The 24,291-nt window shown below is 39.2% G+C and overlaps 1 protein-coding gene across 5 annotated transcripts in view; it reads left to right on the forward strand.

The window, feature by feature from the left end:
* Positions 1 to 23,142, forward strand: part of igsf11 (immunoglobulin superfamily member 11) — a 183,490-nt gene extending 160,348 nt beyond the window's left edge. For all 5 annotated transcript variants that reach the window (XM_072585044.1, XM_072585048.1, XM_072585045.1 and 2 more), the window contains 3 exons: positions 5,493 to 5,615; positions 10,411 to 10,558; positions 20,927 to 23,142. In XM_072585044.1, coding sequence (XP_072441145.1) covers positions 5,493 to 5,615; positions 10,411 to 10,558; positions 20,927 to 21,359 — 704 coding nt within the window. In that variant the 3' untranslated portion in view covers positions 21,360 to 23,142. The remainder of the gene's footprint in view (positions 1 to 5,492; positions 5,616 to 10,410; positions 10,559 to 20,926) is intronic.
* Positions 23,143 to 24,291: the final 1,149 nt, after the last annotated feature.

A 24,291-nucleotide genomic window follows, 5' to 3' on the forward strand; every position in this document is an offset into this window, starting at 1 on the left:
ATGAAGTTCTAAGCTGGATGTATGTGTCCAGCAGGTATCCTCCTTTCATTTGGCTTTTTCTTCTCCACCTACTCAGTTGCTAAGATTCTGAATTCCTTTGCAATGCAACAGCATGGTGCATTATATTTGTATTTCGTCTGAGGTTATTTTAGTAGTTGTTCATCTTGCCTCTACAACGGTAAAGGGTTCAGTTCAATCACTTCTGAAGGCTTAGACCTTTCTTGCTCTGCCATGTAGTGTATGCAAAATCACAGGTAGGAGTTGCCTGGATGCTTTAGAGAATGATCTGTTGAAAAGTCATCTAGATTTGAAATGTTATCTTGCTGTCTCGCTATGGATGCTGCCTGAAATGCTGTGACCTCCAGCATTTGTCATTTTCAGTAATGATTTGGACAAGTTCTGGGTGAACTTGAAGTGAGAAAAGGCAAGAGGAGGTGGCAACTGGGGAACAGGAACCAGTTGACTACAAAGCCAGCTGCACATAGTTCTGAGTCATCTGGACTGTAGGCATGTGTCCCCTGGGCCTATACATAGAAGAGAATTGATTTTAAAAAAAGCAAAAGGCTTCATCCTTCTTTTGCAAATATACAACAGGTTTGCAAAATATTTTGGTATGTGCAGTCCTAATGCATGTGAATTCAAACTTTTTTGATGCCACCAGGGTATACAGGTCATTTTGTTATAACATGTGTTTCGTTAAGGCAAATTCACTGTAATGCGATTGAAAAATTGGGTACACTGTTTCTAAAGCATGAACTTTTCAAACTTGTGTTGGCTGTAATGCATTTATAGCACCAACACTTTAAGTGCTGTTTGTAAAGCTTGATTTTTCTATAATGCAGGGTTGCACAAGAATGCAACCATCACAATATAGACAAACAACATATCAATCTTGTGACCTTATCTGATTCTGGATAGGACAAGTTAGAAGTCAAGTGTTGGAAAACTTTTTGCACTCTTTTTTTTGTCATCCTGGAGGCACGCCCAGTAATTGGAGCGTGGCAGAAAAGTGGCTAAGGTTGTGAAAACTATTAATCTCGGCTCCAGCCCATCTTTGTAGGAGTGCCTCTGAGCAGTGTTCAAAGGTCAATCATCATCTATTTCATAAATGACTTTCCCACCAATATTGGGTCACAAATGGGCATTGTTCCCTTGTGATTGCATTGTTTTTAGTCCCATTTGTAATTTCTCAAATACTGAAACAGTCGGTGTCTGTGTGACAAAAACCTAGACTGCATCATGGTTTGTATTGATGAGTAGTATTTGTACCATATAAATGCTAGGTAGTGACCATCTCCAACAGGAATTTATCTTAAACCACATTTCAATGATACTGAATTGCATTCCCAAAATCGGATTCTCACATCCTCAACCTCCTGTGAGGGACAATTCACCAGATACTGGCCTAGCAGCATTAATACTATAGTTAGAAGGCAATCAGAGTCTGAGAATTTTACACCAAGTAACTCTGCCACTTGACTCCCCATGGCGTCTCCATCATCCACAAATCTGCGTTAATGATGAAATACTCTTCATTTGCCTGCATGACTGCAGCTCTGACAACATTTAAAAAGCTGATGTCATTCCAGTGCAAAGCATCAAACTTGATTAACATCCAGTGCACTCCCTGAAGTGTTCTCCCTTCCATAGTTGACATAATATGACAGCCTTGTGTCTCATCTGCAAAATGCACTGAAGCAATTCCCCAAGGTTTTCTCAATAGCATCTCACTGCCCATTTCCCCCTGCCATTTAGGGGCAACATTCTCAGTGGGATCACAATCATGTTCCTCCTCCAAGTCAAATGTAATGCTGATTTGAAAAAAAAAATCACTATCACTAGTTTGGTTAGAATCTCACAATTCCCTCTCTAAAAGCATTGTGTGTTTGTGTCTACACCATGCAGACTGCTGTGGGTCAAGAATCTCATCACCATCATCTTGAGAAATTTGAAATGTCCTTGCGAGTCTCTCACACAACCCTTGAATGAATAAATAACAAACAGAGGGCCAAATGAGCTAGCTGAATCTGAAGAGAATGCATCATTGCTTTATCCAGTCAATCTTGTCATTGGATTGAAAAATTGCCAGTTGAGGACAGGAGTTGACACATAGTCACATTAGGCATGGTGCCAGGATTTGAACAAATATGAGGCCACAGTGATGAAAGTCAACCTGCTACTACTTCATTATAATAGAACCTTGAAGAGGAGCAAATTAAGTTCTGAATGACATTTTCCATTCAGACACTGAAGAAATTCGAGTCACAAAGACTCATTCACTTCCTACATAAGATGTTATAGATAAGGAAATGGGGAAAATTCTTAATTTTGTGACTGTATTGAAAGCTTTTGAAGGAGTCAAGATTATAAGATAAATAATGTGGTTTATTCAATGACTGATGGGTGTAAATCTCCTTCCCCGTTTTTCCCATTTCTTCCTCTAATTTCCCTGCTCTGGCAAAACCTGGGCTTAGATCTACGAATTTTCCTTTTTGGAAATCTTTTCTGGATTATAAACTGGAATGCTTAATACTTTTCCTCACTTTCTCAGTCAAAGAAATTGATTTTTTGCATGTTTAAAGTGTGCTCGATGATAATTCTGTTGAGGGATATGTCTTCGTGTATGTGCAGTCTGAAGTTTCTCAGGGGTGACTGACATAGTGGAGCAATGGTAGAAGCATTTATCAACGTACTAGGAAGCCATTGCCCCCTCTCCCTTCTCTCAAAATGTTCTTTCAACAGGATGTCGCAAAATTGAAGTCCTTAGGGGTGCTGGTAGGTTATCAGCTATTGACTTGCATGTTGAAATTCTTTTTGTCCTAATGGGAAGATACAGTTCCACAGGATTTTGTTTGCTCATCTGCTATAACTTACTTGAAGATCCAGAGAAGGCACTCAAAAATGGAGGATTTGATCAACTAACAATGTAGTTTTTAAAATCTAGCTTTTATTTGATCAACTAAATTCAGATAAATGCGAGGTGCTGCATTTTGGGAAAGCAATTCTTAGCAGGACTAATACATTTAATGGTAAGGTCCTAGGGAGTGTTGCTGAACAAAGAGACCTTGGAGTGCAGATTCATAGCTCCTTGAAAGTGGTAGATAGGATAGTGAAGAAGGCATTTGGTACGCTTTCTTTTATTGGTCAGAATATTGAGTACAGGTGTTGGGACGTCATGTTGCGGCTGTACAGGACATTGGTTAGGCCGCTGTTGGAATATTGTGTGCAATTCTGGTCTCCTTCCTATTGGAAAGATGTTGTGAAACTTGAAAGGGTTCAGAAAAGATTTACAAGGATGTTGCCAGGGTTGGAGACTTTGAGCTATAGGGAGAGGTTGACCAGACTGAGGCTGTTTTCCCTGGAGTGTCAGAGGTTGAGGGGTGACCTTATAGAGGTTTACAAACTTATGAGGGGCATGGATTGGGTAAATAGACAAAGTCTTTTCCCTGGGATCTGGAAGTCCAGAACTAGAGGGTTAGAGTCAGGGGAAAGATAATAAGAGACCTAAGGGGCAACTTTCTCATGCAGAGGGTGGTACGTGTATGGAATGAGCTGCCAGAGGAAGTGGTGGAGGCTGATACAACTGCAACACTTAAAAGGCATTTGGATGAGTATATGAATAGGAAGGGTTTGGAGGGATATGGGCTGGGTGCTGGCAGGTGGGACTAGATTGGGTTGGGATATCTGGTCGGCATGGAGGGTTGGACCGAAGGGTCTGTTTCCATGCTGTACATTTCTATGACTTTATGACTATTAATTATTGAGAAAATGCAAGCCTTTTTTTGTTTATCTTGTAAAAAAAACCACACGTACTGAACTATGGTGGGTAATGAGATAACTCTATGGAGTACAAGGCCTGCAAAAATGAGTGGAGGCAACAAACATTCACACAAACAGAGACAGGGCCCAAATGTGAACTGATACAGACAGTTAAGTTGCATGTGTCCTGACCATCTACATAAATTATTTCTTTTGCTCTTATGCACATTCTCATGAACAGGGTTCTTCAAATCTGCGGTGATATCCATAATTGTGCCAGGCATAATAAAACATTCCCAAGCATTTTAGAGGAGTATTATTGATTTCCATGTGACATTCGATCCTTGTCCAGGTCTGTTGCAGTTTTCCAGTGCAGGCTATTAAAATAGACTGAATACAGGTCTGTCCATTGCAGGGCCTGCAGCTACATTCTTTGTTGTTGATTCCCACCTGCAAGATCTGAAGTGCAGCAGGGCAAAGACTCCATGTAGAAAAGAATCAGTAATAATTAGCTTGCCTTTTGGGACCCTTGTCCTCAGTAAAGATCCTGGTGTGTATTGAGCAGTGAGTTTATGGAATTCCCTGCATCCTGTACTGGGAGTCTTTCTGTGGATGAAAACAGCAGGTAGCTCCTCCTCAGCCGATTGGCATTTTGTAGAATCATAGAATCCCTACGGTGAGGAAGCAGGCCATTCAGCCCATTGAGTCCACACCAACATTCTGAGGAGCATCCCACCCAGATCCACACCCCCAACCCTATCCCTGTAACCCTGCATTTTCCCTGGCTAATCCATTTAGCCTGCCGATCCCTGGACACTATGGGCAATTTAGCGTGGCTGATCCTCCTAACCTAACCACCTAACAAGAGCACCTGGTAGAAACTCTCACAGACACTGAGAGAATGCGCAAACTCCATGCCTGAGGGTGGAATTGAACCAGATCCCTGGCACTATGAAGCAGCAGTGCTAACCACTGAGCCATAGTACTGCCCACTGTGAAAGCATTTGAAAGCATTTAATAGTAATTGATAAATAGGGGTCTTCCCAAGACTGAGATGAGAAATTCTTTTATCAGAGAGTGGCGAGTCTTTGATGCTCTCTTAAGAGAGCAGTGGAGGTGGGAGCATTGAGGCAGAGGTGTGTCAACTTTTGACTAACAAGGGAGTGAAAGATCATAAGGGATAGGCAGGAAAGTGAAATTGAGGCCACAATCAGATCAGCCATGATCTTATGGAATGGCAGAGCAGGCTTGAGTGCACATGCGGCCTAGTTCTTGTCTCCTAACTTGTACGTCCATAATGATATTATATCTGTATCTTTTGGAAGTGTAAGTCTCATTGTAACCGTTTTACTGCACTTTCGTTTAAAAAAAAATCTTGGCCATGGAGTGTGAGCAGTTCTAAGAAAATTCACAGTCAGTGCTTCTATCTGAAATTTGATCGTTGATACAGATGGAGCTGCTTTTTAACTTTCAACTTTATCTTTTCTTTTGAATTTCTAGTTTAAAAAAACAGCCATGTCTTAATAGTGACCCGCTGGTAGCTTGGTGTGGGGAGATGGGCCTTTGCTTTTGTGTTATATTAACCATTTTTGAGAGTGCTAGCAAATGTCCTTGCTGAGCAAGGTCAGTATTGTCTTGTCAGTGAGGTGAAATATTTTAGAACTATTCAAAAGTGAACTTTATAAATCAACAAATTATTGTGAATCATAGAAATATTCAATGTATTGTTTCAGATCCAATGCGGGGGACATTGATTCTCCGGAATATCAGCACTGCTACAAATGGATTGTATCAGTGTACAGCTTCTAACACAATTGGATCTAGTACCTGTGCCATTGACCTACAGGTTGTTCCTCGTAAGTATACTGTTAATGCTGCCTTTTTACAGAAAATATAATTTTGTGAATTTTTCTCCTAAGTGCAGAATTGACCAGCTCGTAGCAACGAGGATTTTAAAATGTAGGGTGTTTGCAGGCAGCCATTCAGATTCTCGAGATTTAAGCTAAAGGCTTAGCTCATCCAACAAACATTTAAGGAAATGTAATAATCTATCTCAGGTGGACAGCAAAATTGAATTATTCTTCAGCAATAATTTATGCTATTTTATAGCAATAGTAATGAAAGTTGTTTGTTGAGAAAATTTGATATTTCATTAAATGAGTAAAGCATTTATTACATTTGAACTCGAATCTTTAATAGAAATATTTCATCCTCTCCTTGTATATATTTGAGCAGGTAAACTGAGCCTCTGTTCTAGTAGGTCATTGACTCTAGAAATACAGCATTACATTGGACAGTCAACTTTGATGATGACTCATGTCCTAGTGTGTGCCCACAACTTTATGAATCAAAGAGTTGTACTGACATTTTTGATGTATGATTCTGAGGTAGTATTAGGGAGATACTTAAGTAAGACTTTACAATGAGGTCATAGAAATATAAAGCTTGTTTTACGTATTTTGCTAATCATAAACTGGCTTCCCATTACTTGTAACTTTAAAACAAATGTGTGGAAGAGGTGGTATTGTGGGTTTCCATTTCATAGGCTCTGGTTATCTTTTACAGCTTTGCTAATCTTCAATTATGTTTTCACATGGTCTTTGATATAAAGTGGTGTGCAGTAGTGGTCATACTGAGTACCATCCATTGAATAATGGCCAGAAATGTGAATACGCATATATGTTGTCTTATCTTGGACCAGTTGTAGCTCATATCCTGCTGTCCTAGCTGAGATAAATTAAGTTAGTTTAAGAGTAGATTCACTCTACAATTTTCTTACCTTTCTGGAAAATTTTACATTGGGAAAAGTATCCAGCTGAAACATTAGGGGACGCTAGTTGCAGCCTTTAACTTGCTCATGATTTTTTAAAAATCAATAATGCTTTTGATATACGAATGTATGAAATAGAAGAAGTAGACTTTTAGATCCCTTGAGCAGCAGCTTCCGTTCATTGAGACCACCAGCTTTTGAGGCAGAAGGTTCAAAATTTGCAAAATCCTCAGAAAAAAAGTAGCTCCTTAGCCCTGTCCTAAAAGGGAGGCTCTTAATTTTAAAACATTGTCCTCTTGTTTTGAATTGACCCATGAGAGGAAACATCCTTTCCACATTAACCTTGGCCAAACAATTCAGTTCCTCCACAACCACCTGATGAAGGCGCGGTGCTCCGAAAGCTAGTGCTTCCAATTAAACCTGTTTGACTATAACCTGGTGTTGTGTAATTTTTAACTTTGTCCACCCCAGTCTATCACACGGCCCCATCTCCAAATCAGTTTCTTATACACTTCAATTTAGTCTCCTCTCACGCTCTATCCTCATAAGACAAACTGATCATTCCAGGTATCAATACCCATTGTGTTAACACCCTTCCTTCAATAAGGAGACAAAAACTGCACACAGTATTTGAGATGTATTCTCACCAGTGTCCTTATAACCGAAGCATAGCATCCTTATTTTTATGTTCAATTCCTCTTATAATGAAGGATAATATCTCATTAGCTTTTGTGATTTGTGTGTACCTGCATGTAAATTTTTTGTGACTCATGCACCAGAACATGTAAATCTCTCAGATCTCTGAATTCTACAGTCATTCTCCATTTATGTAACAGTCTGCACAGCCTTATTCATTTCTAATGTCATCTTCTAAGTATTTGAGATAAACTTGGAAGAAAACCTAGAATGAATGGAAAAAAGATAGTATTAATGTAGGTGTTGCTATCATACTATTTAAATAAAAAAGGTTAATACTGTAAATATATAATAATTTTCATAATTAGCATTCATATATTTATGGATTTAAATTTAGACTATTAGATGCAATCAACATTAATAGATAATGAAAACACTCTTAAATGTATCAAAATATCTTTGAAGTTTGCCTTTAACAATCCTATGGCATGAGTCTATATGCCGCTGCGACTTAGTATTCATTGTCTGCTTGTCGTTTGAGCAATTCTTTAAAAATATATTACTGTTGAAGGACTACGTGTTTTAGTTGGCAATTGAAGCAAGACTATGGGGATGAAAGTCACCTCTCTTTCATGGTTGTTAATGGTCTTAAGTGAAATTAGTTCAGGCAATCACAATCCAGTTCTCTGGGGATACAGGTCCATAGCACAGACCTCCCAATACTTTGGCACTAATTGACACTAATGAGGCAATCTCACGGAGACATTATGAGACTGCCTAATGTGAGAAATGGAAATGTCATGCTTATGTAGTGAGGGTAGAGGAGGGGGATGCAGGTTTCTGCAGGAAATGATATTTGTAATATTGTAGAAATAGTAATCTTAGACCTTTTATTGGCTGTTTCTCCCAGACAGATGTTTTGCATATTTCACTTATTAAAATCTCTGTTAAAAATTAGGAAGCAGTAGTTTTCTTATCATATTGCTGTGGAACTACCAGAAGTCAGTGCTTTCAAGAAAAATATTTTTAGCTAGAAAATAGATGGGAGAATCTGAGTCCTGATGAACTAAAAACATATGTGGTATGATGTAATGAAGGAGTATGGGACCATCTGAATAGAGAAACTAAGGAAGACTTACATTTATTCAGGACCATTTATGGCCTCCAGATGTTCAAAACAGCCTTTTAATGTATACTCAAGGTTGTAATATGTGAAAAGCTGTAGTTAATAGCATACTGCAAGGATTCACAAACAACAATAAGATGGACAATTAAGTAATGTAAGGTGTCTGTCATTAATGGCTTTACTGAGATATGACCCCTCCAATAGGGCAGCACTCCCTCAGTAATGCATTAATGTGTGAGCTAAATTTGTGTCACCATGGCTGCAGATCGAAATGCATGATCCACTGTCCCAACACCACCACACACCCCCATTGCAACTTCCCATACAAGGTGCAGCAAGGTCTGAAAAGGTACAGCATTTTCCTGTTTTCCTCCTCCCTCCTTACTATTCAGGCCCTATGCAACCTTCCAGGTGAAGCAGCAATTTACCTGCACTTTATTCAAACCAGACTACTGTATTTGCTGCTCTCAACGTAGTCTCCCCTATAGTGGGGTGATGAAACTTTGGTGACCGCTTTGTGGAACACTTGCAGTCTGTCTGTAAAAATTAAGCTTCCAGTTGCTTACCATATCAATGCATCACCATGATTCCATATCAATGTGTGACTCAACAAATGTGCTCCAACAAAGTACAGCGCAAGCTGAAATAACAATGTCTCATCTCTGCCTAGATACTTTAGCCTCAAGTCTCGATATCAAATTTAACAATTTTAGAGCATGTTTGTTACACATCCCCGCACCGCTAGGTCCTGTTCCATATTGATAGTTTCCATTTTCAACTTCACAATTATTCACTCTTTCCTTTAGCACCCATTCAGCATTGATCTCTCTCCCAACTTAATATCAGCAATCCCTTTATCTGCTTCTCCCTTTTCTTTATTTTTCTCTGGATAGTGTTTCCATCTCTTTTCCTCAGTCTTTCAACTCACCCCTGCACTTGAACCCCACTCTTCATCGGCTGCTTTCAGTTCTGACGAAAGATCAATGATTTTGAAACATTAATTCTGTTTTTTACTTTGCTCTTCAGATGCTGCCAGGCCTTCTGAGTTTCTCCAGCACTTTATTCACATTTCAGATCTCCAGCATCTGCAGTTCCTTGTTTTATATTAGACAATTAGGTCATCTGTTTTAGGTTTTGGGGGAGAGTTGCATGTTGTCTGTGAATCTGGAAGAAATCCCTTGCTGCCATTTGAAAACACCTTGAGATGTGAGGGGACCGAAGTCTCAAATGAATGACTTTACCAAGGGATGACACATTCAGAGGGGTAACATTCCCTCTGTAATGCGCTAATGTGTGAGGTATTTTATGTAATCAAGATGTGGGACTTGAAGCCCTGATCCATCAGTACACAGAGTTTTACTACTGTACCAAAGCTAGATTTAACTAACTTATAGTCTTGTATGCGAATGTACAATTCAGTTTCCAATTCATAGGAGTGCTTAAAGTTTTTATGAAGTGCTTTCTAGACGTCTACTAGAGGCCTCAAGTCAATTCTGGAAGAATTCTGAAGACTCCAAAGAGCAGGCAGTTCATTTCTGATGCTTCACAATTTTAAGATGGTTATATTTAACACAAACGCATGTGAGTTTGAGTCTTGGACATACTTTCACCTCACTTTTGTGATTCTACTGGAAATGCGCTGAATACTTGGTTGATATGAATAGTGTTTTTTGTCATGTTTACAGTTGTGTAGGTCCACAATCAGACACTAATTCCCATAATATGTGTGGAATTGCCATTATATTGAGAGCTTATTCAGGGTAGTTCTGCAGAAGTTCCAGCAATGAGCTAATTGATCAAAAAGCTTTCAATATATCCCAAAACATTTATTTTAAAATGGTTTATGGAAGTTAAAGATGCCATTGCTCTGTTGGATCAGTATGTTGGATTAATGTGCCGCACGTTGGTTTAAATTAAATAAAATAATCCGGAGATACATCAGGAATGGTCCCAGCCAGAGGCTTGGTGCTTCCTTCGAGAATACGCACAAGTAATTTGAGATCAGCTGACTAAAAGGCATCAGGTGTTAAGCACTAGATCATTTGCCAATTGTAAGATGATGTAGATTGTGGAGAGTACCTAACAAAAGTTTAAGTTCTCCTTTCTTTTGCTTCAACAGCACAACTCCAGAATGCTGGAATAGTAATTGGAGCTGTGGTGACAGGTATCCTGGCTCTCCTCCTCTGCATCTTTTCTATTGTTGTCATTATGTTCTACTGGAAGAACAAAAACAAGTATGAAGAGGAGGAAATTCCCAATGAGATCAGGTTAGTACTTCGGAACATTAAGAAAGATAGAATTTCTATTTATACAGTACTTTACAATGTATTTCAGAAATAATTATCTTTGTAGCAGCTTCACTGTTTTGTTGGAAAATTTAGCAAAAATTTGAACCCAATCAAGTCAAAGGTAAAAGAATGTGACGATGACCAGAAACTGTGTTTTAGTACTGTTGGTTATTACCAACAAAACAAAAGAAGTATGTTTATACATTTCAGTAGTTCTCTTGCTTTTTTTTTATATGCCCAGCTGAGCAGCAAATGGAGGCTTCATTTCTGATCCTGGATTTAAATCCCACTCCATCCACTCAAGAGTGAAATGTTATTTAATGCCCACGTTCAGTGGTTGTACATTGCTGCTGTATCAGATTTACCCCCTTTCAGTTGTGTCGTTCAGCTGAAGTCCCATTTGTCCTCCTGTTTGATGTTGAAGATTTGATTGCATTATTACAAAAAAAAACACGTGGGTATTCCCAGTGGATCCCCGTTCAAATTTATTCCTGAACTCAAATTGTCAAAATACGTAATCTGTCCATTAATTGGCCATGAAGTGTTTTTGGAATGTCTTGAAATCACTAATGAAAAATTCTTACCTGCACCCTGTTCAATGATGGTGTGAGATAAAATAATTCTTTATTTCTCTGACAATCAATTTATTCCTCTCATAAGGCATGAAAAGACATTTTCTGTTGCTTTCTGTTTTCAGAATCTTTTTCAGCAGAACAGAATCAATTTTAGGAAGATAGGTTTCTTGTGTTATGTACATTCATTACACCAGAGACCTCAATTTTGTAATCTAGCAATTTTTGTTGTGGGAAGAATTGGCTGCATATCATAGTGCACAAAGGTAATAGTGTTCAGTTTTATGGGGCGTGAATAATTAACACAAGCTTTCAGCACAATTCTGGTTGTGAAAAATAGCTAATAAGACATGTACAAAAACGGGCCACCAATTTGAAGGAATATATTAAAAACTTGGGTATGAAACCTGGCACTTGCTATCTATGCTAATCCATTTGAATGTCAAATATTTGTCAGCCTTTTCTAAGGATAGTCCAAATGAGGTGAAAGGAACCCTAATGTGGAGAAATAAAATGGAGTCTGACAGAAAATTGTCGTGAGCAGGACTTTTCCTGTCTGTAACGAACTGATAAAGTTGAACATAGATGCAGGAGGTGATGTGATGAGCAGTGTCTGCAGTTCTTTAAAGCATCTTCCTCAGAGAGAAGTGGCACATTCTGTCTGTCAGGAGGTGGCTACAGTTTATAAAGTGACACACATTGAAGGCTGATCACCTTACCTTCAACATGTCTTTGCAGGATTTCCTCAAGGCTGTATCCTAGGCCTGATCAGCTGATCCATCAACTGACCTTCCTTCCCTTAGGTGATGAGAAATGACGACATTTAATGATACTTAATAAAAGCAGTACTTTTTTAAGCTGGCTCACTTTTGAATTCTGGTTCATTTGGCATGGGTCCTTTGTCTCTTCTTTTGACTGAAGCTCTTCTGTCGTCAGTCTTCCTTTCTTGTACGCTGGACCTCCAAGAATCACAATTCCTGATTTGTTTCTTTAGAAGTCATACACATTTCAGTGATGTTAGTTCCTACTGTCTCCTGATTCATTCTTTCAGATGCCAGTTATTTTGTTAATGGCCTGTCTGATTAATTTGCCAGTTTTGACATGTTTACTAATAATGTGGTACCAGTAGAACAATTTGTATTCTGGCTCGTAGTATGTCACAACACCACCTAGTGATTAACCATCATCCAAAATATCCAAAATCATATATCTAAATTTTTCTCCAAAACCATTCAACATCATTTAACTAAAAGAGCTGCAATAACTGTTGATGCCTAAAATAAATTGAGATTTAGAATAGCCATATAATATTCGTGTTCAAGGCTTGTTGCGATCTTTGTGCCAAAACTGCTCCTCTTTAACATACAGCTGGGGGGGGAATCTAAGATGGCGGCGATCTGAGAAGATCACACTGCAGAGCTTTGCGTCACAGCAGGAGCAGGACGGTTCTTTAACCCACCCAACCCAGGTCATCAGGATTTCTTGGGGCGTTGGAAAGATTGTGGAGCCCCAAGAAACGTTTAAAAATTGACTTACCTGTATTTTCAGCTGTCCAGAAATACCTAAAAAGGGAGGAGGAGCATCCGAGGCCGGGCCTGCAGCAGCCTCGGAGCTGATTACACTCCAGGACGTGGTGAACCAGCTCCGAAATCTCACGAGATGTTGGGGAAACAGATTGAAGAGAAGCTGGCTCCAGTCTCTCTCATGCTGTAGAAGCATGAGCAGCAGCTGGGAGACCTGGAGAAGAGGACGGGTGAGGTGGAGCACAGGGTCACAGTGGTGGAAGCTGATGCCAGTTCATCCGAGGAAGAGATCCAAGCCCTGAAGACGCAGGTTCGTAATTTGCGTGACCAAGTGGATGATCTTGAAAACGGGCAGGAGAAAAAACATTTGGATCATTGGTCTGCCTGAGGGTAAGGAAGGTGAGCGGCGTGCGGAATTTGTTGAAGATTGGCTTCCGAAATTCCTTGACTTGGAGACTGGCATGAGAGGATTGAAGATAGAGAGGGATCACCGGGTCGCAGTGCGGAGGTTGGGTCTGGCTCAATGCCCTCGTCCTTTCCTGGTACCGTTCCATCATTACCGGGATAAGGAGAGAGTCATGGAGGCTTATAGACTCCAGGGGAAGGATCCAAAGGCCCTAATTTACGAGGGGTCTAAGATCATGTTTTTTCAGGAATTTTCAGAGGCAGTGATCCAGAAATGAAAATCGTATGATGGTGTCAAGAGAAGATTGAAGGAGCTTGGGATTCAGTACTCCCTGAGATATCTGGCAGTGCTTCGGATCACCTTAGATGGGTCCATGCATCTCTTTGACACATCGGAGAAGGCAAGAGACTTTGTGGACAAACTAACCTAAGTTAAACAATTGTAGTATGTATAAATATTGTTGTTTGGGTATGTGTTTATCATTCTGTAAAAGAAATGGAGGAAATCCGGTTGAAGCTTTCTTTTCCCTTTTTTTTCCTCGATTGATTGATTGTAATTTGGTTCAAGCTATGTATGGCGGTGGTTAACATGTACATTTTAAATTTCTAAGTTAGGACATACCAAAGGATGGGTGGGGTATTTATTCTCCCTTTTTTTAATAAAAGAATGTTTTTTTATTCATATTGATATTCTATGGGATGTTTATTCTTTTTAGCTTGTGCTTGCAATGCGGCTCTAGCTAGGAGAAGTGAACGTGGTTGAGATGGTTAGATGCCTATTTATGGGCAGTTTGGGATGGGTAGTTCCCTCCTCTGGGCAGGGGGTGAGTTCCCCTACTCAGCACTATTGGCGCTTTATATGTTGGTTTGTTTTCTGGTTTTTGTTGTTTGTTAAATGTAGTAGTTTTAGTTTATGTAGTTTTTATATTTGGTGGACCATGCAACACTCAGGCTCAGCAATTTGTGGTTCAGGCTCCTCTTCTCTGGAATTTAAATGTAATTGCAGAAGATTATGGCTAATGAGTTGATTGAATGGTGTACCTGGAATATCAAGGGAAGTCACTCACCAATTAAGAGGGAGAAGGTTCTCTTGAGTCTTATAAAGGAGTAGGTGGATATTGCTTTGTTACAGGAGACACATTTGGATGACAAGGAGCATCTGAAATTACAGCAGAATGGCTTTGACCGAGTTTATTTTTCATCATTTAATACCAGACGTAGGGGAGTGGCTATATTGGTTAGGAAAAATCTCTCATTTAAATTATTGGAATGTGTTTAAAGACACATATGGGAAGTTTGTAATTCTTAAAGCCTTGATAAATGGGGAAGAATATGGCATTTTAAATGTTTATTGTCTCCCAGCTCATCCTCTTAAATTCTTGGTAGATGCTTTTTCTAAACTGATAAGTCTCAAGTCGTGGCACATCATTATAGGGGGAGATTTTAACTGCCTCATGGACCCCACAGTAGACAGGTTGCCTAAAGATCCCTCGATACCCTCTGCACAAACTAAACAGTTATTGGGTCTGTGTGGGTAATTAGGATTGGTGGACATCTGGAGGTGTCCCCACCCTACAGGTAGGGATTTTTCTCTAATCGCATTGATGTCACACAAGGCTTGATTTTTTTTTCTGACCCTTGTGGTAACCCTGGATCTGGTGGCATCGTGTACGATTGGTAATATTGCCATCACTGATCATGCTCCAGTGTACCTCATGGTTAAGATTAAGGATGTTACAGTGGATTCAAGGTACTGGCAAATGGACCCCTTTATTCTCATGGATAGTAAGTTTGTGGAGTATTTCTCTAGGGAATTTTGGGCATTCCTAGACATCAACATAGGCTCGGTTGATAGCTCACCTGTTCTCTGGGAAACTGCCAAAGCCTATGCCAGAGGGTTAGTTATTTCATATTCCACCAGTAGGAAGTGGCAGAAAGGTGAGCAGCAACGTCTCATTGAAGCACGGTTGAATGCAGCCGAGAAGGCCTATTTTGACAGACCCTCGTCGGTCAAACCACAGAGGATTACGACACTGCGGTCTGCACTAAATTCCGTGCTCACGCAGACGGCAAAGAAGGAATTGGCTTTTGCTAAGGAAAGGATATACGAGCATGGTGACAAGGCAGGCAAATACTTAGTATACCGTGCCAGAAAGAGAAGTGCCCCACAAACCATTACAGCGATTAGGGAAGGGTCTGGGAACCTAACATGTAATTCTAAAAAGATTAATGTGGCATTCCAGAGATTCTACTCTAAGTTATATCAGTCTGAGAATTGTGAGGAGGGGCAGGCCAAAATGGAATTTTTTTTAGAGATCTGAAGCTCCCGGGTGTGACTCCCGAACAACAGTCCTTTCTCAATGTCCCATTATCAGAGCAATAAGTGCAGGAAGCTGTGAGGCAGCTTCAGAGTGGAAAGGCGCCCAGACCTGATGGACTTCCCAGTGAATTCAATGAGGAATTTATAAGTATACTGTCAGGCCCGATGCTGAATATGTTTAATGATTTATACAGTCATGATTGTCTCCCACCATCTCTGAGAGAGGCCAATATTTCACATCCTTAAAAAAGGGAAGGATCCGGAAGATTGTGCTTCATACAGGCCCATCTCGCTCTTAAATGTGGTCTTTAAGATCCTCTCTAAAGCTCTTGCGTTAAGGCTGGAGACTGTGTTACCCTCAATTATTAAAGACGGGCTTCGTAAAGGGTCGCAGATCCTCCAATAATGTTAGGAGGCTGCTTAACGTAATTCAAGCATGCCAACAGCAGTCAATACAGGGATTGGTGATTTCTTTAGATGCAGAGAAGGCATTTAACCGAGTTGAGTGGCTGTACCTTTGCCCAGACCAAACCAAGTATAGAAAAGTTTTCATAAGATGGGTAAAGGTTCTCTACAGTGAACCTCTCGCAGCGGTCATTGCCAACGGGGTACGATCAAGCAATTTTAATATTTCTAGGGGCAGCCGGCAGGGCTGTCCCCTTTCACCATTACTTTTTACGTTGGTGATTGAACCGTTGGCAGAGGCCATTCGTGGGGATCTCGATATATCAGCTCCAGAAGTGGGGTCAAAATTACATAAGATCTCGCTGTATGCAGATGATGTTCTAATTTTCTTGACAAATCCAGCACTTTCAGTGCCTTGCCTGATACAACGCATTCACGGGTTTGGCGCTTTTTCAGGGTATAAGATTAATTTTGCTAAATAAAAGGCTATGCCTGTGGGTGGTCTTATGAGAGAGTTGGCTCTTGAGAGTGACTATAGATTCCCATTTAGGTGGTCACAGGGGGGTTTTGTATAATTGGGCATATGCATTACTCCACTTCTGGATTGGCTGTTCAAAGCCAATTTTACTCAATTATTTGCAAAAATTAAACAAGATCTCCAAAGATGGGAGGCACTTCCGGTCTCATGGTTGGTTCGGATAGCGCCTATTAAGATTAATATTCTCCCTCGCTTGCTATACCCTATACGGATGCTCCCCCTGATTTTCAATAAACAATCACTCAGGAGACTGAACAGTTGGTTCAGCTCCTTTATCTGGCACCGTAAACAGCCCCTCATTAAACTAGCCAAACTGCAGTTTCCTCAGATTGGGGGGAGTAGACCTTCCGGACATTAAAAATGACCAATTAAGCTCGCTTTTGACCTGCGTGAGTGATTGGGTTTGTGGGGACCCTCTTTCAATATGGCTAGATATCGAAGTCTCCCAGGCAAGGTGCCCCCTTACCCGTTTGCTGTTTTTGGACAAGGTGAGGACAGTTAGGGTATATTGCCATAACCCAATAGTCATCAGTACTGTTAAAGCATGGAGGGCAATTCGGCAGAGGGAAGGTAATATTGGCAAAACATCTTTGTTTACAACTTTAGTGGGTATGCTGAGTTTTCAATCGGGTATGATAGATTTAGGATTTAAGCGTTGGGCAGCTAGGGGTGTGTCTTGCAAGGGTGATTTATTTGAGGGAGATGTAATGATGTCCTTTGATCAGTTAGTACGGAAGTACAAGTTACCTAATAGAGACCTCTTTCGTGTTTTTTTCAAGTTAGAGATTTTATTCAAAAAAAGACCACACTTTTGACTGATCCCTGCAAATCTGACATAGAAAGAGGGGTACTAAGGGCTAAGAGTACACTCCCTGTCAGTACTTTATATCACCAGTTGGGGGGGTGCCACCTCAGATGAGTCTGATTTGACTCTGCAAGATGTGGGAAAGAGAGCTGGGTGTTGAATTTTCTTCAGAGGCATGGGAGGATATTTGGGAGAATGCAAGGAAGATATCAATTTGCAATAGGACCCATGCTTTACAGTTGAAGATTTTCCACAGGGTGCACTTAGCCCCAGACCGTTTGTCAAAATTTAAATCAGGGGTATCTTCAGCATGTCCCAAGTGCAAGGTCTGTACGGGTACTCTTACCCATTGTCTTTGGTCTTGTGACAGGCTTCAAACATATTGGGGTACTACGGTGGGTGCAATGGAGAGGATTTTGGGTGCAGCGCTGGAGAAGAACCCTATTTCTTTCCTTTTGGGCCTACCCATTGTATTTCCTGCAGACGCGCATAAGAAAAAACTTTTCAATATTCTTACGTTCTGTGCAAGGAAGAACATCTTGCTAGGTTGGATATCCGAAAAAAAACCCAGGCCTGTCGGGTTGGCGGAAGATTGTTATGGAGCATATTCCCCTGGATTTTCTCACAAATATGGTACACCACAAAACTGAGAATTTTTACAAGACATGGCAACCCTTTTTGAAATACCTGGACACAGAATTATCTGCCACACTAACAAGGGCTTTTATATAGCCGTAACGATTGTGAATCACGAGTCCAATATCCAGGGAGGAGGAACTGTGAATGTATGAGTATTTTGTTTGGCTGGGCTGAGTTATTAGTATTTATTTGCTTGTTGTTAGTTATTTATTTATTTAGTTAAATAGCTAGTTTAGGTTTTTTAAAAATTTTATATTTCTCTATATGTTTATACATTCGTACAGGAGGGTGGGTTGGGGAATTTTTTTTATTATTTGGGTTTAGTTTTGTACTATTTTTGTACTGTTTTGAATTGCATTGTTTTGTATTTGTAATATTTAAAAATCTATTTTTTCTTAATAAAAATTTTTATTAAAAGAAGCTGTGTTGTTAAATATAAACATTTTTGTTACATTTAAAGCATTTTGACAACAAGTTTACATGAACTTTAACTTTAAAAGCATTCATCATATCATAAATCCATGAACTTATCCTCTGAGCCATATGGCTATTCTTACCAAAAGTTTTTGCAACTAACCACGGTCAAACGAAATTTAACTTAAGCCCTCACTTGCTTTATCAAGTCAAAACTTTAAGCAGATCCTTGACAACATTTGAGCTTGTGTTAATATAGAGCAAGTGAAATTTGTTGACATGCAGAAGGTTTAATCACTTCCACTAGACATTCAATGGCTTTGACATCATTAACACCTTGGGGACACGATTGAGTAGAAACTTAATTGGATCAGCCACAGCAGTATAATGACTGGAAGAACAGAGCGAAGTCTCGATATTCTGTGACAAATGACTCACCTCATGACTTCTGAAAACTTTTTGACCATCTACAAGACACAAGCATGGAGAGGAACTGCTCTTCATATTGCAGCTCCAATACCATTTAAGAAGCTCAGCATCACTTAGGAAAAAGCAGCTTACTGGAGTAGCACCCTTTCCACTAGACATGCACCTTCTCAAAAGTAATTAAGAATGGTTAATAAATGCTGGTCTCGCCAGGCACTCCCACATTCTGTGACTTAGGAAAACCACAGTGTAGTGCCAGTTGCTGTTTGCAAGAGTCTTGGAAACCCTAACACCTGGAAACGTTCTGTACTTGTGCAGGTAAAATGATGCACGCGTTTCTTCTTGAAAAGACTTTTGATGCATCTCTGGACAGGATCAAGCGATGTAAACGTTAGTGTGTGTGAGAAATACAGGCGCAATGACATCTGAAGTATTTTCGATACATGGTGGATGCTAGATTTTAATCTGTACAATACCTATTTTGATCTGTACATTTTTAATTCAACTTCATGTAAGCAATTACATGAAGTGCAAGATAGTATGCCATAGAGGTGTACAGTGTGGAAACAGACCCTTCTGTCCAACTCATCCATGCTGACCAGATATCCTGAATTAATCTAGTCCCATTGCCATCATTTGTCCCATATCTCTCTACACCCTTCCCATTCATATACCCATCCTGATGCCTTTTAAATGTTGCAATTGTACCAGCTTCCACCACTTCTAGTAATTCATTCCACACATGCACCACCGCCAGCATGAAATAATTGCCCCTTAAGCTCTTTTTAAATTTCTCCCCCCTCATCTTAAATCCATGCACTCTAGTTTTAGACTCCGCTACCCTGGGGAAAAGACCTTGGCTATTCACCCTATCCACGCCCTCGTGATTTTATAAGGTTACCCCTCAACCTCCGATGCTCCAGGGAAAATAGCCCCAGCCTAGTCAACAAATTGTTTGTTTTGCTTTGTAATTGGTATTAAGCAAATTTCACTAATTGTTTCTTTTTACGTTCTGTTGAAGAAAATTTATGGAAATTTTAATTCTGTCTTCATTGTGCCAAGCACTTGATTTATTGTGTTAAATGAATAAATGCAGGTTTCAGTCTAAAGGCTTTAGCACTTACATTTGTCATCATTTAAACTAAATTCTCATATCCATTTATGACTCCAGAAAAAAAAGAGAATTTTGAGATAAGAATTGATGATGAATGATGATCAAGAGCTCTGTGGACCTTGAACCTTTTTTTCACTTTCTGACCAAGTTAAACTATCTGTCTGAATTAGCTGCATTAAACTAGAGATTAAATTTAAAAAGCTTTAATTTAATTTAAAATTTTTAACATTTAATTGGGTAAAATACTTTGTATGAGGATAGTTTGGTGTAATACAATGAAGCATGCACAGTAGTGTGATGAGAGACAATTTGCTTCTCTCTGATTTTCCCCTACTGTCACACTGCTGTGAATATGGTACTTAATGGAGGGCTGGCTCAACACCATATCATGCTGTGCTTTTATCCATAGAACATTTGGTGAAAGCAACTTCATATATCCCTAACTGCTAGAAAAGTGAAACAGACGATCAGAAGATTGTGCTTTCAGTATTTATATGTGGGTTAAAAACTAGGTCAAACTGATAGGAGTGCTGAAGCCACTTTGATTTCAAAGTTGCTAGGCAACTCCATGGAGATACCAGGGTAATTTACTTGAACGCGTGTTCTAAATTGCTGAACACTAGCATAATCGTCAACATTCCATGGAATTAATCAAAAGGCTTTTGGTTTATTTCTACAATGTTTCAGTAAAAGCGATGTTGATTTTATTTCAGGTAATTTTAATTGGCACAAGTCATGTTGCTATTTTGTATTATTCATGAATGCAATGCAAGACTTCTGCTGTCAGTCAAATTTGGATTCCTGTGTACTGAAGAAATCTGAGATCATTTTTTAATATGGCATTCTGAGTTTCATACTTATGGTATAAAAGTTAATAGACTTCACTATAAAGGAGTTTAATCCTGTTTGTTGATAATGAAAATATATTGAGAACAAGTCATGAGTCATATGTAATCAGAGCATGGATTGGAGTATTGGTTATATCTGAACAATATTGGTTTTGAACACAGGATCACTATAAAAATCAGTTGAATTTATTTTTTAATTCTGTGGTTAATCATTTTAGCACTTAACTCCTGGAATAAGTCAACAGTTGTATTATTTATTGATATCATAGACGCAGCAGAATTAGTTGATGATTAATGGTTGTTCTGAATACTTGTTAATTCAATATTCCTTTCCTCAGGGAAGATGACATCCCACCATCATCATCATCCACCAAAGGATTCCATCCAGCTGGCTCCTCGGATAATGTTACCCTCACATCAGTAAACACATACAATGTCCCCTACTGGCAAAACAAGAAGCCCGCCTATGAGTTAAATCCATTCAGTCGGTATAATGGACATACGCTCCACTCAATTACAACAACGTCTAGTCAATCACAGAACCGACCAGTGTATACAAATGGAAACCACCACACTACACCAAAGGCAATAGTTGTTGCTTCAAGTTTATCTCCATCTTCACAAAACCTAGCAAGGTGCAATGGCTCACTTGTTCGTAAGACACCTTCACAGCTTACACTCTCCTATGCTGTTAGCCATGCAAACCTTCAACGAATGGGTGGCATACCAGTCATGGTACCAGCACAGAACAGGGCAGGATCTCTTGTATAGATACCATTTAATTGATTGACTGAAGACTATATGTATGACCTAAATTTCAGTTGCAGATTGATATTTTCTCATGTTTAAAAAAAATTTTCTCGCCTGATCTCTGATCTGTGGGAGGAATTGTATAAAAGCAAAGCCATTTTCATGCCTGAATTTGATTTATGTGCAGCTGCATTTTGTCTTAAAATTAACACATTTCTGAAGTCTTATTTTGCTTTTCAAAAGTCATTGATAGACATTGACATAGTTTAAATTCATAGAAAAAATATGCATATATTTTCCAAAAGAAACAAGACATTTGCTTGAAGTTAAAGCTGAGTGATTTGAGTATAGTTTTTAAAAAATTTTTGTTGAGAGACTGAAAACATATCTGACATTAACTTACTACCCTAAAGATGGGGATTTCTGAAGAATTTTTACCAAGTGTTTCTGAAAGGTCTGATTCCATCCCTCTATTTAATGTCCAAATGTCTGGAACTGCAACTAGAGACAAAAGAAATGTTTCAATGAATGGGCAATGTTGAAAATTGAAAAGTCCAGGAAAATTAATAAGACTTCCAAAGTTCATTAAACTTGTAGGTGTATTAAAAAACCAAAAATCGAAAAGCAGTTTTGCCAATCGGACATGACATTGGAAGAGTATAATTTTCTTTCAAGAGAATGATTTGAGCTGATCTCTAATCTGAATGCCTTCGATGCCATCGCACATGGTTTTGCTGAAATGCTCATATTAGAGCAATTCTACATGGGTGATAGTGGCATTATTTACAGACAGCACGATTAACTGAGAAAGCTAGCTAGCTGAGATGATTAAAAATAACAATGGAAAGATGCCTTTAGCCACAAAAAGGGGTTTGTAATTAACTGGACTGAACAGGCTCTTCATTGCTCTGTGGAACAGTAAACTAATATTTTGCAATGGTTTTGTTTGAATAACAAAGTTCAAAAGTACTGTTTGTTGGTAATGGTGAAAAAAGTTATTTAGAATGGCAAAAATTAATGCTTCAAGGTGTTGTTAATATCAATGGATAAACATTTTCAGAAGAAATACTTGTTTCATTTACTGTTACGAGATTGTGTTGACATTTGTTGATAGTTTCTACAGCTTTTACTGCTGTTATACATTATTCACATCAGATAGAGCTCTGTAGCTGGAATGTTGTTGCTCAGTACAGATTCCAGGTTCCCCCAGTTACAACTGGGCTATGATAAACCGGCTAAAGGCTCCTTTTCTGAATATAGAGATGGAGGGATAATGTTAGATACCATTTTGAGTCCTTGGTTACTGTGGAGGTTTTTTGCTGACATGGACACTGTTCAGCTAAACGATGAACCATTTCTCAATTGTCTCAGCCCCTTGTATAAAGCATTTGGCACTTACTGTACTACAAAACTATCTGAGCATTTTATTTAAATCTAATAGGGGCGGCTTCCATCTGTTATGTAAATACCGACAGTTGCTTGCAACAACTTGCCTAGGAATTGCTAACCACAACAACAAATACAAGTCTAACAATCTGTTTTTCACTGATTTGTAATACCGAAAGTCAAATAAACAGCCCAAGTAATTGGAAACAAAATCTCTAATGTCATTAGAATGAAAACGCCGATCAGTGACATGAATTAATTGGTAAAATTGCACCAAACCTGCTGCCACCAACCCTGCTGATTGCAGCCATTTGTGAATAAATTTTGGTTATTCTATTAAATATTTAAAAAATTGGAATTAGCCTTTTTTTATCCTTGTGCACACCTATAACTGTTAAATGTACAATAAATCACACATTAGCACCAAAAATGGTATTTTGCATTTTTAATTTAGAAACATTATACAACTGGACAGAAATGAATTATACCTCGTTAGCTTCTCAGTGTTTAAATTAGTTGTGCAAAAAAATCAATGAGTTTGAACAAATAATTTTGGCATGGAATTGAAGGGTACAGAGGAGTAGAAGCTATTTGGTAAAGCACACTTATCCTACAACAGATGCTTGAAAATAATTGCTTGTCTGTTTTTGATTAGCCATCAACATTTCTAAATCATTTATGTACTTGGAGTTTATTGTACAACAGTCAAATGCTGCCAGCAATATTACACTGATGAACATATAATGTGCCACATATGGTAAAGTTGTAAAACTGTCACAATCAAAGATATTTCAGGATTTACAGGCCAGAAATGCTAAATAGATTACGGTTAAAACAATGGATTTTAATTGTCCCCTGAATTTGGTGTTATGCGTGCTCTTTTGGTACACAAATTGCATCACATGTGACAGTGTTTGTATACCTCGATGAGGCTGTAGCTTCAGATTAGGAATGTGAGCTGGAGGACAGATTGTGATGTATTTGGCCTGTAATATTGAATTGAAGCTGGCCATTTAGAAACTTGTGGTTCCCTCCAGTGCCTGATCTTTCAAATGCACAGCCGCATGTCTTCAGCAGCAGGAAGCAAAACTTCTTCAACCACTGCTATGATTTAAAGGGGACCATCAGCAACTTTTGGATTAATTGCTAATTAGTAATGTCTGTTGGAATTGTACTAATGTCTGGAGGTTTTGCAGGGAATCGTGCTACATGTGGAGGAGACCCTGGTTGATGGCAAGGATTTTGGTAGGGCTACTTGCTGTTAGTCTTGTGTGCTATAGTTGCTGTTTACCTTAGATTTCACTGCAGCATGTAGCAGAAACAGCAAAGTAGACAAATTGCTTAGTTCTCAGAGGGGGAGGACGGCAGGGCTATCGCTAGGAGTTCTTAAGCACCAAGAGTCTTCCAAGAGTATTTCTTCCACTACACTCTCCAGCAAAGATCAGGGAATGCATCATCTGTGTTTTGTAAAAGAGAGCTCCCAGTCACCCCTTGCAACGTTGGAGTACAGTGTGGATTAGATGCTGCAGTCACTGGCTAGAATGACCCCCATGGCCCTACATTTCTT

The sequence above is a fragment of the Chiloscyllium punctatum genome, chromosome 15 (assembly GCF_047496795.1).
Source record: "Chiloscyllium punctatum isolate Juve2018m chromosome 15, sChiPun1.3, whole genome shotgun sequence".
Lineage (NCBI taxonomy): Eukaryota > Metazoa > Chordata > Chondrichthyes > Orectolobiformes > Hemiscylliidae > Chiloscyllium > Chiloscyllium punctatum.